This window comes from Chanos chanos, chromosome 15, assembly GCF_902362185.1.
Source record: "Chanos chanos chromosome 15, fChaCha1.1, whole genome shotgun sequence".
Lineage (NCBI taxonomy): Eukaryota > Metazoa > Chordata > Actinopteri > Gonorynchiformes > Chanidae > Chanos > Chanos chanos.
The window spans coordinates 5,803,983-5,821,720 of NC_044509.1; the positions used below are offsets into that span (position 1 = coordinate 5,803,983).

Consider the following 17,738-nt stretch of genomic DNA (forward strand, 5'->3'; position numbering starts at 1 on the left):
AGCAGAGATCACAATAAGACCGAGCGTCAATTTGCCCCTTCATTGCCCCCTGGAATATGACAAACACAGATACAAGACAAGCTTTTTTTTTTTTTTTTTTTAAGGAAAGGGAGGGTTAGGCAGTGGGGGACAGGTGGGTTCTAATGAGGTGGGTTTTCAGTTTCCTGCGGAAGATGTTAAGAGATTCCGCAGTCTCCGTAAACTATTCATATTGTACCGGGTAGTAAGACCAACAGCCACATTCGGTTAAAAATAAACTGTGATGGACAGTTTGCGTTGTATTTGGTATAGACCTAGTCCCTGTTAACAGTTGGATTTGGAAATCTTAGTGTAGCAGGACAGATTTAATTTCTTGTAGTGTTCTACATTTCTATACTTTTAATGAATTACTCAGGGACCCTGTAAATGCACCAGTCATATATCCCACCATGCACTGTAATGGTATGGTCCAGACAGCTCTCCTGTCATGAGCTTTCCACCAAACGGCCAAAACGCCTGCCAGTCCGACTGCTGGTCCTGCGCATCGCATAGGCATAGACCTCACTGCTGTGCATGTTCAAATAAAACATAAATCACGTGTTTTATCGGCACATAGAAGAACTTTAACGGAAACTGTAAATGACTTTGGATGAACTTTGCCATTTGGCACTCGTTCAACATACAGAGGTGATTATATCACATTTTAGATGCCATAGGCCTTGTTTACCAAACACAGGTACTCAGTTGGTAGAGCATGTGAAAATGGACAGGAGTTACTAATCCCAATGGAGTTAGAAAGGTGCCAAAATGTCAAACAAACAAACAGAATGTGATTTACAAATGTGCCACGAATTGCAAATAAACAGAATGTGATTTATAAACAGCCCACGATTTGCAAATATACACACTATTCTTTATAAATACAACACACACCTTTGAAACAAACACAATTTGCTTTGCAATTGCAAAACATGGCTATCAAAAAAATACAATGTGTTTCGCAAATACAAATGCCTCGGATTTCTCTAGGGGGGTGTTCCCAAAAGTGGGTTTAGTGAAAACTCTGAGTTAGCTAACTCAGAGCAAGTGGTAAACCTCCTATTAGAAGAGCCCTATGGCTTTGTTTTGCTAAGAGAATGAAGCCATGGGGCTCTTCTATTAGGAGGTTTACTAACTCTGAGTTTCCACTAATCTCATGAGACCCAGGAAAAAATTTTTTTTTTCAATTTTGATTTTTTTTTACATAAATTAAGTGTTGGGGTGGTAATAAACACATTACAAAGGAAAAAATGTTAAAACTTAATTTTATTCAAATTTTACAACATGTCCACTGCAGTGGACAACAGGACTTCATTGTTCTCATGCATGAAACATTTAAACACTGAGTATGTACTTGGAAAGCTCCACTGGAATCATCCAGTAAAATACAACACCACATACAAAACAAGTAGCAAATGAAGTTAATAGAAAAGAACGGAACATCTACAACATTTCATCTGAACCTTTTGTGATTTTTTCATTAGACGTTTGACTCTAGATGGTATTTCATAAAGCAATCTGACTTTTTGGGGACACAGAGGAACATTTTGCACTTTATGCATCTCACAAATGTTTTGCTTTTGCATCCGGGCATTCTGCATCTGGAGGCATTTGGAATGTCGAGCATTTGGGGCAAATGGTTTGCACCATACTTCCTTGTTCTCTCATCTGGGTGGGGCTTCCTTTTCTTGATTTCTGGGGAGAATTCTTCATCACTTATGTCAGTGTCATCTCGTTGACATACCTGCGCCTGGGATATCAGTTCCTCAGCCAAGAGGAGTCTGAACTCCAGATATTGGTAAGTTTTCTTTGCAGGTCGTTGCAAGGCCTGGCTGTCTTGTCGGTACTGAATCCATGAGTTGGTGATGGCCAAATCAGTGAAGTGAAGCATGGTACAAACAGTCCACTTCTTAGTGCGGCTGGACATTCTGTAGTAGCTGAGCATGCGATCACACATGTCAACCCCCCCCCCCATGTTGCTGTTATATTCTGCTACCACTACATGTCTTGGGACATGGACTTGCTTATTTTCGTTTTTGGACCATCTGGTACAGATATCCTGGGGTTCAATCCCATGGACAGTCGATACCATGACAACAGGCTTGTTGTCCATCCACTTGGTGAGTGCAATTTCATGAGGTCTCTGTACAAGCATTTCTGCTGACCCTCTTCCTTTTTTGGTCAGGATCTTGTCCGCAGTCAGGTGGCACTCTTTTGGAATCCGATTCTTCTGAATTGTTCCCATAGCAGGTAGGCCCCTTTCCAGAAGAGTCTCCAGAAGCTTGATGGTGGTAAAATACCGGTCAAAGTACACCAGTGTTCCTCTGGGAACCGTCTCAGTTAAACGCAGGACTGCATTTGCGCCTATTCCCATTTGCTGGTCTTGAGTGAAGGTGTTCTTTCCCTGGAAGACCTCAAAGTCCAACACAAGGCCACTTGGAGCTGCAAGAACAAATACTTTTAATCCAGTTGGATTTGGTTTGCCGGGAACATATTGACGAACTGGACATCGGCCCGTGAAGGGAACCATTTGTTCTTCAATGCAGACCTTAGCTTGCCTAGGTAGGCTGAGGCAGCCTTGGAGCACTCTCTTCAGGAGTGGTCTCACTTTCCAAAGAAGATCCTTTTTCTTCTCATCTTCTGGCACATCCAGATCATTGACCACTTTCAGAGAAGATCTAATCTTCTAAAAGCGATCTCGGGTCATGGAGTCAGTTATAATTGGGACTCTTGTCTTGGCAGCCCAATACATTATTATTCTTGGATATCCAAGGCATGCCATATACACAGAGATTCCTAAAAAGGTCTTGATCTCCTCTGGCATTGTATTCAAGCTGCAGCCCAAGAGATCCAGAGAGATCCCTAATTAGGTGCTCGTCAACGTACTGCTGGAAGCACTGCAGTGGGCTCCAGTCTCTACGGCTTAGAGGAGCATCATCTTGTGTAATTCTGCGTTCTTCCAAGACAGGCATGAACCTTAAGAGAAAGACAAGGCATACTCAATAATTTGGCATAATTAACATGTTATTAAAATGTTGAAGGGACAGCTCACTTGAGAACACTTTTGCACTTAGCTTCATATGTCCATTCCTCTAATGAATGTGTTAACATTTTTTCCACATTAATTGTTTCATTAGGTTCAAAAATAAAAAGTTGGTATCTATTTCCTGGAACACATCTCTATAGATCATCCTGCCATTTTTGCACTGATTAAAATCCTCAAAACCCTACGTGCTGGTTTTGGCCCATAGAGGACGACGGCACACTAATTCAAGTTGTGCGCCTTGGTCCACCTCATCTGGGTCCTCCTCATCTAAGTCCTCAGAACTTTCACCCTCTCGTGTCTCATCCTCTCTCACTGGACTCTCATCCTCTGAAAGGTCTATATCTGACTCTCCCTCAATAATTCTGTTAAGAATCCTCTCTGCCTCTGTCATAGAGCTGTCTGCTGAACAAACATAGGACCAAAGTCCTGACGTCCACTACAGAGTACATTTATGAATTAGCTGTTTTTCAAATGAAAATAAATAAGCTCAGCTCTGCAAACTCAATCAAATATTCCTGAGATGTTTACTTACTTGAAACAATCAAAATATAACATTCAAAAACATTTTTAATTATGAATATCACACTTACCTTTCCTTCTTCTGTAAAATGTGCTCGTGGTGATGGCAGCCATTTTGAAAAGACAGGAAGAGGAAGTTGGCAAGGTCACACCCCCTCACATGTGATGTCATTTTAAAGCCCCAGTAGTCCTCTTTGAGAATCAACAGGACTTAATAGAGTGACATGTATAGTATGAGGGATATGAGCAAAAACATAATGTCCACTACAGTGGACAAAAATGAATTGCTGGGTCTATAAACCCGCTTTCTGGAGCACCCCTCAGATCAGTCAGAGTGCATGGAGATGGTGTGTCAACACAAGCGGTCGCCGAGGCAACTCCTTTGGAAGGCTGAATGAGCTGAATGGAAGGTAGATGTCCCTTTTGCGCCACCTACTGTTTTGGTGCCTCAGCCCATTTGTGAAAAAATCAGGGCATTTGCATTTGCAACTTGTACAAGCGGAATAACAGTGACAAAAGTCCTACAAATGACGTGTGTTGCTGTGTACCTGTTGGAACAAAAATGTGTTGCGTTTGTAAAACCGATGACACGGATATGCAAAATGTTTGTATTTATTTGCATTCTTTCTGTACGTTTGTGGAACCCTCCATTTGTTTGTAAGTGCCATTTGTATTTGCAAAACACAGACGCTTTTAGCCCAAATATCAGGGTTCATAAGCACTTTGCTGGTTAAAACCAAGCCTGTAATCACGATGTCCTTTAGCGTTTGACCTGCAAAAACAAGCATTAGGAAGGCATGGGCGAAGTAGCACAACTCCTGTTTACTCTGCATTTCCACCAAACAAACATAAACACACATGTAAACAACAACAACAACAAAAAAAAGAGCAGCATTGTATGGCTATACTCACCTCTGGAGGGTTAAGCTTCCGAAGAGGGTCTCTCAAGCTCTTTTCCTTTAGCTGTGGATCAAAGAGAAGACACTTCTTGATTAATGGGAAACTAATGTTTAAAAAGAAAAAAGAAAGAGGAAAAAAAAAACCCCAGGACTCCCACAAATGAAGATCTGGCCATTTTCCTAACCAAAGAGTTCAAGTAAGACATACTAGTTCAAGTTCAAGTTTCAAGTTTAAGTTTATTTAGAGCCCAAGATCACTGTTTACAGTCTCAAAGGGCTTTACATGCCCACAGGATTACAACAAAACAGAGCAGGGTGGCACCCCCTGACTTGATCCTCATAGCGGGCAAGAAAAAACTCCTCAAAAAACCCAGACGCTAGGAAAAAATAGGAGAAATCTTGAGAAGGACCACAAAGAGAGGAGACCCCTTCTAGGCCAGCCAGGCGCGCAGTAGGTGCCAGCCCAGAGGGCAAATTACAAAACAATACAGTGATAATAAAATGAAAGCACAACTAGTAGGCAGTATGAAGAATGACAAAACAGCATGGGGCTCAGTTGGGGTGGACGGCACAGCTGTAGCAGTGCAGGAAGACATGAAGCCGCAGCAGCCATCAGGATGACGGTGAAGAGAGATGACATGGAGGGTGGGGGGGCACACCTAAGAGAAAGTAGCTACATTCAAGCCAGACACTCATGTTCAAACTGATGAGCCACAGCCATGCAGGAGAAGAGGGAGGGAAGGAGAGCATTAGACATACTAGTCTAGTACAAACACAGATTTTCATAATCTAATTAAAAGTGGGGCGGCACGGTGGTGTCGCCTCACAGCAAGAAGGTCTCGGGTTCGATTCCCGGGTCCTTTCTGTGTGGAGTTTGCATGTTCTGCCTGTGTCTGCGTGGGTTTCCTCCCACAGTCCAAAGACATGCAGCTTAGGTGAACTGGAGACACTAAAATTTCCCCTAGGTATGAATGTGTGTGTGTGTCTGCCCTGTGTTTCCCTGCCTTTCGCCCTATGAGCGCTAAGATAGGCTCCAGCACCCCCCGCGAACCTAATCAGGATAAGCAGCTTAGATAGTGAGTAATTAAAAGTGAGACCTCCACAAGAGCACTAAGTGTCCGTAGAGTAACGGTTAAACAAACAAAACATTATGCATCCGACTGTTTCTTCTCTGTCGGAGAAAAAGATAAGATAAACGGAGCTGCCATAGCCCCTGACTCATGGAAATACTGACACCAATCGAAGTCATGCAAGACAATCAAATGGGCTCTTAAAGGTCACAGACATGTAGGTGATATATTAAGAAGTTCACAGGTTTCAGAGTAAGACTTGGGTATGTACATTAAGTACTGCTGAGCTAACATTTTAAAGTCACTGAATAGAAGGAAGACTGTAACAACCCCTCCCCCCAAGCACACACACACACACACACACACTCACACACGCACCCGCTTTCACAGTCACCCATCCTTTCTCTCATGGAATGAGTTTACTCCATCATTTTCAGTAACATCATTTGCATCCATATTTTCAAATTTTCGGTTGACTAGAGATTGCAAAGTTTCTATAGAATCCAGTGTTCAGATAACAACAAGGGCTTTTGTCTCCAGTGCTGTTGCCATATTTGCACTTTGTTCACAAATCCTAACTTCAACGGATTTGAGCTCTGTAGCTCGGTAAAAGAAAACTCCATTGCTGATTCCAGTCAGGGTCAAGGTTAGATATAAGATGATGTTCGCTTCCATGATTTAATGACATGATTAATGATAGTCAGATGTGTGCAGCTGAGATATTTTGACTGTTACTGTTTGCTAAAATACAATAAACATTACCAAGATCGTCGGGTGTTCTATTATTCATCAAAGTCAGGCAAATGCCATTTAACACCCGTTTTCAGAACACTGCATCCCGGCGTAACGGCATAGACTCGAATAGCGTGGTTAAATTGGTTTTATATTCGCATATTCGCTTGATATTCGGCGGCCGTGTAAGGGACCGTCTGAAAATTACACATTTCATGGATCATGGATGTTTGCTTTTTCACATGCTCGTTGGTATTAAAAGAATATTCACTGACAATTAATAAAGTCAACTTTACACCTCTTCAACATTCTAGTGATTCCGGAATGAAGTGACTGACTTCCCACAACACATATTTAGAAGAAATTCCCTGTTTCAGGAGGCTTCTTATAGAAATATTCATTAAAAATACATAAAATGACTCTTTTTCAATCTGATGGCCATAGGAGCTTGACATTAGAGTGTTTCACCTACTACAGGTGAGAATTTATCGAAAAGTGAAATTACTAGTAACTAAAGAGGATTTATTTCTGAAAAATATTCACTAAAAATCAACTAAATGACCCTTTCTCATTCTGATTACTGTAGTACTTCACAATAACAGTGTCTTGCTTACTACAGGTGAGATTTTTGAGAAAGGTCAATTTATATGGAAGCAGGAGTCATTTATTTCTGAAAAATATCCACTAAAAATCAATTAAAACCCTTTTTCCTCATTCTGATTGCTGTAGTACTTCACAATAACAGTGTCTTGCTTACTACAGGTGAGATTTTTGAGAGAAGTCAACCTACATGGAAGCAGGAGTCATTCATTTCTGAAAAATATTCACTAAAATTCAACTAAATGACCTTTTCTCATTATGATAGCTGTAACATTTCCCAACTGCAGTACATAACTTACTACAAGTCAATTTTTTGTGACATGTCAACTTATATGTAATCAGAGGTCAATTATTTCTGAAAAATATTCAGTAAAAATCAACCAATAGACATTTTCTCATCCTGATTGCTGTAGTAATTCCCAACTATAGTGCGTAATTTACTACAAGTGAAAATTTTGTGAAATGTCATCTTATATGGAAGCAGGTGGTCAATTATTTCTGAAAAATATTCAGTAAAAAACAAAGACATGACTTTTTCTCATTCTGATGGCTGTAGTACTTCACAATGAGAGTGTGTAAGTTACCATAGGTGAGGTTTTTGAGAAAGGTTCGCACTCTAACTAGGGACTACTACAGCCTTTGGAATTCAATAAGGTTATTTACTTGATTTTTTGAATGTGTTTTAAAGAAATAATTCACTCCTGTTTCCGCTGATTGAACCAAACTACTGCTGTTTTTCTGTCTAGGCCACCTGTGAGTGCCTTGCCGTATTCCTGAAAATAGACAGTCACTTCTTGTTCCTATGCTTGAGGTGGCTGCCAGTGCAGGTTGCAGGCTGAAAAAAAAACTCAAGTCCTTGACTTCATCTCCCTGTTCAGCTCCCATTTCACAAAAATTTCACATGCAGTAAGCAAGACACTCTAAAGTGGATCTCCTACAGCCATCAGAATGAGAAAAGGACATGTAGTTAATTTTTAGTGAATAATTTTCAGAAACAATTGACTCCTGTTTCCATGTAAATTGACATTTCACAAAAACTTCAATTGTAGTAAGTAATGCACTGTAATTGTGAAGTACTACAGCAATCAGAATGAGAAAAAGTCATATAATTGATTTTTAGTGAATATTTTTCAGAAATAAATGACTCCTGCCTCCATGTATGTTGACGAATCTCAAAAATCTCACCTGTAGTAAGCAAGACACTGTAATTGACAACTACTACAGCTATCAGAATGCGAAAAGGTCATGCCGTTGATTTTTAGTTAATTTTTTCAGGAATAAATGACTCCTGCTTCCAGATAAGTTGACCTTTCTCAGAAACCTCACCTGTAGTAAGCAAGACACTTTCATTGTGAAGTACTACAGCAATCAGAATGAGAAAACGTGCATTGGTCATTTAGTTGATTTTGTGAATATTTTTCTGGGAGGAAAAAAGAATCCCTCTGAGTTCCATGCAATTTGACTTTTCAGGAAATTCTCATTTGTAGTGAATATTTTAAAACCAACGGTCATGTCAGAAGGCGAACATCCATGAAATGTGTAATTTGCAGACGGTCCCTTACACAGACGTAGCGACTGAAGGTATAATGAAAGCGTCGTGGAGCTGTTTTGGATAAAAATCGATAGCGACAACAAAAATTGTTATTTTCTCCTCACACACTACATTATAGTGTACTTTCCATGCCCTCGAACATGTAATTAAGCTGGAGTGCTTTGTCGTGTCCGAATTTAGGAAAGCTTAAAACCGACTATCCAGCGAATATCCCAATGTAAAACCAACTTTACCACGCTCGAACGAATAGCTTAGTCACTGTTTACATTCTTTTTATACTGCACATCTGTTAACAATTACCTAGCAATCAGAAGACATCCACATTATGTCAGGATGTCTCTGTTATCTACCAACATTAAAAAATAAATGTTCAGAGCATAAAACAATAATCAATGGTGACCTGAGTAGAGACAAAACTACAATTGATGCGTAAGTTTTATGAAGCTCTTTCCGTGATATTTGAGTATTTAAGCAAACTAATCACTAACATTATGGAAAGAAAATGCAAATAATGTACATTCCCCTACATACTAAGCAAAGTAATAAACAAACAAACAAATAATCCTCATCCAAAAAAGGATATGGTTTGAATCATTGTTCCTTCTCATATCAGATATTGCATACTTCTCTAAAGCGACAGTAAAAAAAAAAAAAAAAATCTATCCTCCCCACAAGTCTGGCCAGCTCTAAAACAAACACAGTGAAAAGATTAGGAACAATAAAGGTCACTCACTGGCACGCTGTTTAAAGGGGGAACAAAAGCTATCTCTTAACAAAATATATAAGTATATTGTCTAAAAATGATTGTCTATTGTGGTTGCTTAAAATTTATTTTGATCGTGTAATTGAGTCATAAGACTTCTGTCTTCCTGCTGTTGAATAGGATGCTGTTTTTCCTGAACCCCAAAACACACTTAAGAGTTACTCAGTTCCTGACCCATACACTGTCGGTTTATGCTGTTTCACCAATACGGTCCTGTTAACTGGAACCAAGTGCAGGTTCCTGAAAAGGGTTAAGACATCTTACAATGAACTGCAGTTTGAATGGAAAGTGTCATTACAGAATAAAACTGCCAAGTCCAAGACTGACCTTAAAACAAGACTAACTTCGGTCCTAACTTCAGAGACTAGGCTGTAGCTTTTGCTGTTGTTATTTGCATGTGTGTGTGTGTGTGTGTGTGTGTGTTGAGGGGTGTCACATGGCAGAAATCTCCTGTACCAGGAGTTCATCTTTTTATTATGAGATTGTTCACAAACAAAGATTACAAAGTAGACTTTATGTGCCACACTCTTTATTAATGCATCAAAATTTAAGATGAAAAATTGCCCAAAGGTTTTCCTGTTTTGTGAAACTTCAAGCAATGAAGTACACACAGCAGAAAAAAAAAACATGAGAGAAGTAAACATTTCTACATTTTTGCTTCCTTTTCATGAATCTACATTTTCCCTTTCATGTCATCCACCAATCTATTGTAACGCAGTTTGACAACTGGAGTCTGCCCACTCTGAGAAGCTTCACCCAGGAAAAGCATGTACCATCAAGCGACGCCCGTGTCAAAGAGACACTTCGGGTATCGCCATCATCATTGCATATCCAGAGAGAACACCAAACAGAGAGACAAAACTGTTGGCAAAACAGAGAGAGACAAGGAGGAAAAAATGAGAGATTTTGACATACAGGACAATGAAAGAATGTGATGTAACTTGGTTAGATAAAATATTAAGGGAAGTGTGCGAGCGTGTGTTCGGACCTCCAAAGTTCAGCACGCACTCATTACTTCATGGCCTTGTCGATTGCACTCACGACTTTGGCCATCTTCTGCTCGTTATCAACAAAGCCATCCCCGTTCTGTAAAAATAAAAACAAAACCAGCACATACACATCCAGATCCTTTTATAAGTTATTAATGTTGCACAACAAAATGTGTATTTGAATGTGAATAGAGTGCCTTCTCTGATTTACCTTGTGGTCTAAATTTTAATATGTATTACAGTTCCCCACTCTTCCAAAAAGCCATTCAGGTCTCACCTTACCATCCATAATCATCTTTATTTAGGAGGTGTTGGCCACAGTATACTACTTCAGCATGAAGTTATCCATTATGAAACAGTAAGTTCCTGCACTGGTTTTTGCTTGTTCACATTGTGTGCGTATGACTAGTGGGATCACAACAGCTGACTTCACTCATTCTTTTCATAATATAGTGACATAAGGCCTGTCATGATTTAACTTGGTGAGTAAACTGAATGTGAAAGGGACTGAATATTTAATTAATGAGGTACCGGGAGCAGAGGAATACCAACCTTCTTGGAGTGCACTACCTGGCCGTTCACCTCAACCTCAAACCATCCAGTCGTTGTGGGAGTGCTCTCACCAATCTGACGAGGGCAGAGACAGTACAACGCAAAACGTAAACTTAGCGGTTGTTCAAAGTGGTGAAGTCGACAAAAATGAAACTAAGACACACACATATGTGGTTTTATTAAAACTTACAATCTCAAGGTCGCCTGGGAATTCATCCTCAAGCAACGTCTTGAGCTTGGTGAACTGTAACACGAGAACGGCTGGTTATTAACGCTACTTACATGAAAACGCTGTAGGTTAAACGCAAACAAGCCACGTAAAAAACTTGCCTTGGGTCTGTACCCTCATCCACCGCTGAACAGAGGGGAAAGAACACAAAAGCAGGGTTTAGACTAGTTAACTCCCAAACGGTGTTTTCAAACGTGCTTATTGTGCCAAAGGGAGCGGCACACCCTATGTATAATCGCAAGATTGCCACTTTAATATACACTCATTCTTCCAAAGCATGACGGTAAGGTTCATTATGCAAATAACAGTGATTTTCCATGTTAAGGGTTAGCGTTAGGGTTAGGGTTTGACAATACAAACAGATTTCCTCAGCAATTATTCAGATAGCATAGTCTTCCAGTCTTTCCGTCACTGAAAACTGTGAAGCACGAATAGCTAACTGAGCGACGAGGCCTCAATTTATAGCAAAATAATTTTATTTTTTATTTCTGATAGTGAATTTTGTAACAACACAAGTCAGAGCGAAAGCATATTCAATCCATCTCTTGTCGTTGAAAACTGTCTACCAAAGGTAAACCTACCAGTTTCACCTACTTTCGTACGTTAACAACAACGATAAATATAGCTCAAAAGACTTACCAGTAAATCACATGGACTTTCACCCCCATATTCAAGGTTGAAGTGGCTCTTGACTGAACGAATTGATATTTGCTCTGATCAACGCTAAGAAGCCCTCTTGCTGGCGCTAATATTGCATCGGGCCTGGATCTTATTTCCTTAATTGTTATGAAAGATACTAGGCGGAGCGTCGAGCGCAGCATTATGCAAGACACACGGCCAAACCAACCGGAGAGGCGTTACATATAAATGGTTCCGGATCAGACTGGGACGACAGGTGAAAATAAGTATTTTTAGTCGAGAAGAAAGAATCGAAACATTGCGTCTTGAGTCGGTAAATATTTACATTGTACCGGGCACTAAGACCAAGGAGCCCCATTCAGTTAAAAATAAACTATGATCGACTGTTTGCGTTGCTTTTCGTATAATTCTTATTTAACAGTTTAATTTGGATATTTTAGCAGGGCAGATTTAACCTTTTATGATGTTCTGCATTTCTGTATTTTTATGAATTACTCGGTTGTTACATGAACCCTGTAAATGCACCAGTCATATATATCCCACCATGTACTGTAATGGTATGGTCCAGACAGCCCCAGTTTCATGAGCTTTCCACCAAACGACCAAAACGCTCAAAATACGTTTGACTGCAGACCCGTAGTACTACAGGACACGCCTACTGCATGACACACCCACTATAATTATGGTTAGCGCTGTGCAGAGCTGACTCTCTCAACGACTCTGGCGTTGTGGTTAGGGTTACGCATAACACGCGTCATCCTCAGGGGGCGTATCGTGTTGTAAAGTGGGCGTGTCATGTAGTCTGCGAGAGTGCAGATAGACTGCCAGTCCGATTTCGCTAGTACCGCATATAACATATGCCAGACCTTACCGCTGTGCATGTTCAAATAGAAGCAAACAGAAGTCACGTGTTTTCTTGACACATAGGAGAACTTTAATGGAAACGGTAAAATTACTTTGAATAGACTTTGCCATCTGGTACTCGTTCAAGATACAGAGTTGAATAAATCACATTTTACATGCTCTAAGTTCTCAGTGAGTTGAGCATGTGAATACGGGCAGGAATTCCTAAGCAGTTTGAGAGGGGTCGGTGCTTGAGCTCTTCCGTCGTCGTTTGGAGGGTGGGACGAGGTGGGCAGGTAGTTCTGGAGGAAGCCCAAAGCCCTCCAGTTTAATTTCAATGAGGTGGCTTGCCAAAGCGAATTCCTCGTCGTCCAGCATTCCGTCGCGGTCCACGTCCGACAGTTTCCATATGCGACCCAAGACTGAGTTCGGAAGACGCGTGCTAACCATCCAGTCCTTCGCTTTAGTGCCGCTCAGTTTGCCTTCGTTCGGAGAGAGATTGTAAAAGATTTCGTCGTATTTCGCTTTGTCCTTCTTCACCACCCAGTCCTCTTCGTCAGGAAAATCGCCGTTTTCTTCGTCTGGCCCTATCTGTAAAAAGGGGTTGCCTTCAAAGAAGGGCCCTCTGCCAGTTCCCAGAAATGCGCCTCCTTGGACACCGGGCTGATCGGCAGCCTCGAGTTCCTCTTGGCGCAGTAGGGGCATGAGCATAGCTATGTCAGTGGACAGAAGCTCATCCAAAGTGGCCATCAGTTTGGGCTTTAAACTCTTAAATTTGGTAAAATCCTGACTCATCAGCCGCTCCTGCTGGTACAGTAGAGGGAGAGCAGGTCAGACATTTAGTTCGTTTCTAATTTGACTGGATATTTCATATTCAAAAGTATTAAACAGTACATGTGACAGAACAAGAGTGATATAGTAATTGATTGGAACTGAGATAAGCTCACAGCGTGAGATAATAGTGCATACATCTACCATAAATACCACTTAAAAAATAAAAATCAGAGAACTGAAGAGCAATAGATATGAGTTTACATTATGGCGATAACAGTGGCACTCAACATAAAAATACATTCAACCAGAGCACAGCAGTTCTAGGACAGCTGTTCATATTAGATATGCAAATGTATTTTCCTGCATGTCAAGTATAAATATATTTGACATGCAAATATATTTTACTGAGCACGGCCAACATACAATATTTACATTTAAGTTATCTCAGACCTGCATTTTCGCACAGTCTGGGAAGTCACCAGGAGAGATCTGATGGAGCTGTTGGATTCTGGTAAAAATGTCTGGGAGATTGTAGATCAGATCCCTTTTTTTATTGTCCCTGTGGAAAACTAGTGGCATCTCCTGCTTCAGGTAACTGATGACATGAGCGTGTGCCTGTGGGTGAAAATGAGATTGTAGAAAACTTCCATCAGGATTTTCACTTAACGGTGCCACAGTTTCTCAGATTTTCTTGAAAATGACGTCACAGTCTAGAGCTTAAACGCAGTAATCATATGCGATGGCTGTATCAAAATAAGACATTTATTTGAGGTTTCAGTATCGACAGATCCATTCAGTGTTCCTGACTATACATAAAATATTCTGGCCGACAATTTTGTTTTGTAAGCATTAATGTCCAATCCTGTGACTGACTGTCTCAAAGAATGAAGCCCCCCGAGAAATGAGTGTTTGATAAGAGACACGCCTCACCCTGACTAACCGTGCCCTCTTGACCAGGTCATTCAATTTACGCAGGGCTGCATTTCTGGGCAGGTTTTGAATATCTGCAAAGAGGTCTTCTTCTTCTTGCTGGAAAAGTCGACGGTTGTCGCTGATCTTTAGCGGTGAGGACCAGAAGGAACCGATGTACACCCTTAGGACCTCTGGAGTGCGGAACACTTTTCCCAGCGACCACATGAGGGCGCCATAAACACGCATCAGCTGCTGAGAGTCAACCATGTCAGCCTTGTTAAGCACGACGCGGAGTTTGTCCTCGTTGCCACGCAGAGCAGTGATGGTGCGTGAGAATTCATCCGACAGTTCCAGCTTATGGGCGTCGCATAAGAGTATGATTCGATCCACATGTTCCGCAAACCAGCGGAGGACTGCTGGAAAATCATACCCTAACACAGAATTAAGATGAAAATTGTTGGTGTTAAGCACCGAGCTGGAATCAGTTTGGCTTTGTGGTTTATTGAGTTTGAACATTGCTGAAAAGCATGTCCTGGAGCAGTAGACCCCAGGGCTAGAAAGCCTCTATTCTTGTGAGTGCAGCTGGTAATATAATTTGTAATGTATGGGAGCATGATGTCAGCTGGTAAGGACATGACTCCACCCCTGAAAATGACTTACATGTGCTTGGTGTAAGCCTAGTATATGTGCCAAGGCACTCCATACCAAACATAACCTGTACTGACAGACTAAACTTACAGAGGTGACGCTCTCCTGTATGAGTCCTGTACTTTTTACTGTTTTCGTCTGAACCGGTTTATATCTGAATTATTTCACTCAAAACAGTTACTTGTCGACTTCTGTTTGTTATGATTGAGGCCGCACCGTCAAACCTCAAGTTAAATTAGATAAACATGCCAAACCTCGACTTTGTCGTCTCTTGACTCCTGATAAAATCCCAGGGGTGTCAATGATGCTGATACTCTCCAGGACCTGGTTTGGTAGAAGAGCGCACTGGAATCTAAAAACAACCAAACAAAAAACCAGCTTTTTTAATGTAAAGGAACTGAAATATAAGGTAAAGTCAATGTAGGGTAATCAGTCTAGGACTAAACTCAGCGTGAACGATTCTTCGCTCGGCATTTTTAGGCACTGAGTTTGCGGCATGAGTGAAACACTTGAAAACTGCAGACCTCAATGGACAAAGTGTACTTAGTCAGGAATCCAAAAAAAGTCAAGTCCCCAAAAAAATGAGGAATTTTCTTAAGCGTAGTTAATCCTCTCGTCCGGAATATCCACCCTTTCTCCAGAGTAAACTCAAACTCAAAATCCACTACTTATTCTGTTTCAACTTAATCACCTCTGTTTTAGCCTAGCCCAAGTTTCCCAGCTGGTTCCCCATCCAGCGAATATGTCTCATTCATCATTCATATACTCTATACACATCATGTGCGCTCTCTCTTTCTCTCTCTCTCTGTCACCCTCACCCTCTTCTCACCTGTTAAGGAAGGCGGTTCCAAAGGGGTTGAGTTTACGGAAAGGTTTATTTGGGTCTACAACAAGGGCATTTCCTGGAATGATGCCCTCCGTATCCCCGTGCATGATCGCCGTGAAACTGTCTGTTGTGGGTTCTGGACCAACACGACCACCAGGGAAATCTTGCTCCAGGAGATACCTAACACACACACACACACACACACACACACACACACAGACAAACCATGTAAAGGTGTGAACTCATGCTGGAGATGGAGACACTGGTGTGGTGACTTAAATACGTTTAACTTAACCTCAGTCCTTGAAACTAAAAATTATTGAACACAAAGTACAGTCCTGTTCTGATTATTTTTTTTAGAACACCTTATTATTAATTCTCTCTGACTTTAATTCCTGTTGAGCTAAGACCAAACTTACATAAAGCACGCTTCATTAGTCAGTCATTTTTCTGACCTTAAATGACCTTAATTTTGTTAATTACCTGATGAACGTGGTCTTCCCTGTAGAGTACTGACCCATCACTAATATCATGGGCTTGTTGTCAAAGTCAGCGTCTTCCAGGCTGGGTGAGTGGAAGTCAGAGAAGCCATAGTACTTCTCCAGAGGCAACAACTTCTTACGGTATAAAGTCTTCAACCCTTCAGTCACCGTTTGGACCTCCTCCAGAAATTTACCACTCTTAGTCTTTACTCTTCTAAGTGACATGCTGATGTGGCCAGACTCTGTGATTTGAACATTTTAATGTTTGTTAATTAAAAATTGTACTTTTTTTTTTTACAAAACGAACAAACAAGATTGCGGATGGCGGTGCTACTGTTAACAGAAATTCAAAAATCAGTACACAGACATACTGAGAGGGAAGTTTGGCACTTTTCAAGGCCGTTAGACCGTAAGACTATGAAAAGGCGACGGATGAAAGCGGCGGGGGAGCCGCGCTTGGCTGATGTGTAAGTGTGTCCGGTTGTTTTCGTCGTAAAGCTAACGAGGTGCAGGTGCTGCGAAATGTTAGGAAGTGAAAACAGGGGGGATGACAAACAGGTCAAATAAACACAACGGTCACATGATCTAAAACAAACAGACAGGCTCTCATCCGCAGCGGAGCATACAGTGCAAAATATGATCTATTTGCTTCACCAAATCTATATCATATCCCTGTATGTTTCATGATTTAATGCACAGGACGTGTGTTCTTTTCCAATCAGTCGAACTGACTCACAGAAGATTTTTCCTCTCAATAATCATTTTCTGTGCAACAACTCCTGCTTTGGCAAAGTACACAAACATTGCATTCTTTTTTTCTTAAGCTATCAAACAAAACAAAGCAAACACGAACGTATCCAACCATTCAGATGTTAAGAATCCATCAAATATTTGACCTCGGTCTGAATCGCACAGCTGTTCTTCTCTCTGACACCCCTGAGACACATTTAGGAGCATAAGGGTGTAACTCACTGTTCTTTATGGATGTCTGAGATTTGTTTAAAAGAACCAGCAAACTGAATAAGCTTGGGTGGAGTGAAAGACCTCGGTGACACATAGTATTCCTAATATGCAGAGACTGAGTGAATTCAGTCGTGTCTTCAATACTGTAGTTGCTCTATATGTTTGGAGATGGAAGAGAAAAAAAATAATCTATGAACTTGGGAAAGAGAAGATGGAAAAAAAAAAGACAAGAAAAAGGAGAAAGGAATGTTTGATAGCTACAGCAAATCTGCAGCTTGTTTCTGGATTGCAAACTTTATGATGGATTTAGAAAAAAATAAAATAAAATCTGGTCATGTGGTACATGAACTCAAACAAAAAAGATATATACACTGTGTATGACTAGTATGCATTTGTATGATGAATGTGTGTAGAACTCTCTCTTATTGTTGCAAAAAACAACAGAATGCCTTTGAGAGAAATCACCTCCTCTCTCGGAGGCTGATCTCCGAAACAGAATTAAATCTGTATGTGAGTTCATATTGCAAATAATAACATTTACAATGTTTAATGCTCAAATGTTAATTAATAAAATACAAGAGGTATAAAGAGACCAGGCTGAGAGGAAACACAAACTGAACTTCTATGTGCCCGAAGAAAGGTCTGAACATACCGTTGCATATTAATTAATCATTTCAACTTC

The 17,738-nt window shown here is 40.7% G+C and overlaps 2 protein-coding genes across 2 annotated transcripts; both read right to left on the reverse strand.

Moving 5' to 3' along the window:
• Positions 1–9,724: 9,724 nt before the first annotated feature.
• On the reverse strand, positions 9,725–11,738 carry LOC115828606 (selenoprotein W-like). Its single transcript, XM_030792652.1, has 6 exons — positions 11,609–11,738; positions 11,071–11,095; positions 10,931–10,984; positions 10,741–10,815; positions 10,188–10,285; positions 9,725–10,060 (listed from the first exon to the last, which is right to left on the reverse strand). Exons 1-5 carry the CDS (start codon positions 11,635–11,637, stop codon positions 10,211–10,213), a joined length of 258 nt encoding a protein of 85 aa, XP_030648512.1. The 5' UTR covers positions 11,638–11,738; the 3' UTR covers positions 9,725–10,060; positions 10,188–10,210.
• A 938-nt stretch (positions 11,739–12,676) lies between these two features.
• ehd2a (EH-domain containing 2a) lies at positions 12,677–16,318 on the reverse strand. Its single transcript, XM_030792962.1, has 6 exons — positions 16,095–16,318; positions 15,615–15,791; positions 15,040–15,137; positions 14,156–14,568; positions 13,676–13,840; positions 12,677–13,255 (listed from the first exon to the last, which is right to left on the reverse strand). The coding sequence occupies exons 1-6, from the start codon at positions 16,316–16,318 to the stop codon at positions 12,677–12,679; spliced, it is 1,656 nt and encodes a 551-aa protein (XP_030648822.1).
• Positions 16,319–17,738: the final 1,420 nt, after the last annotated feature.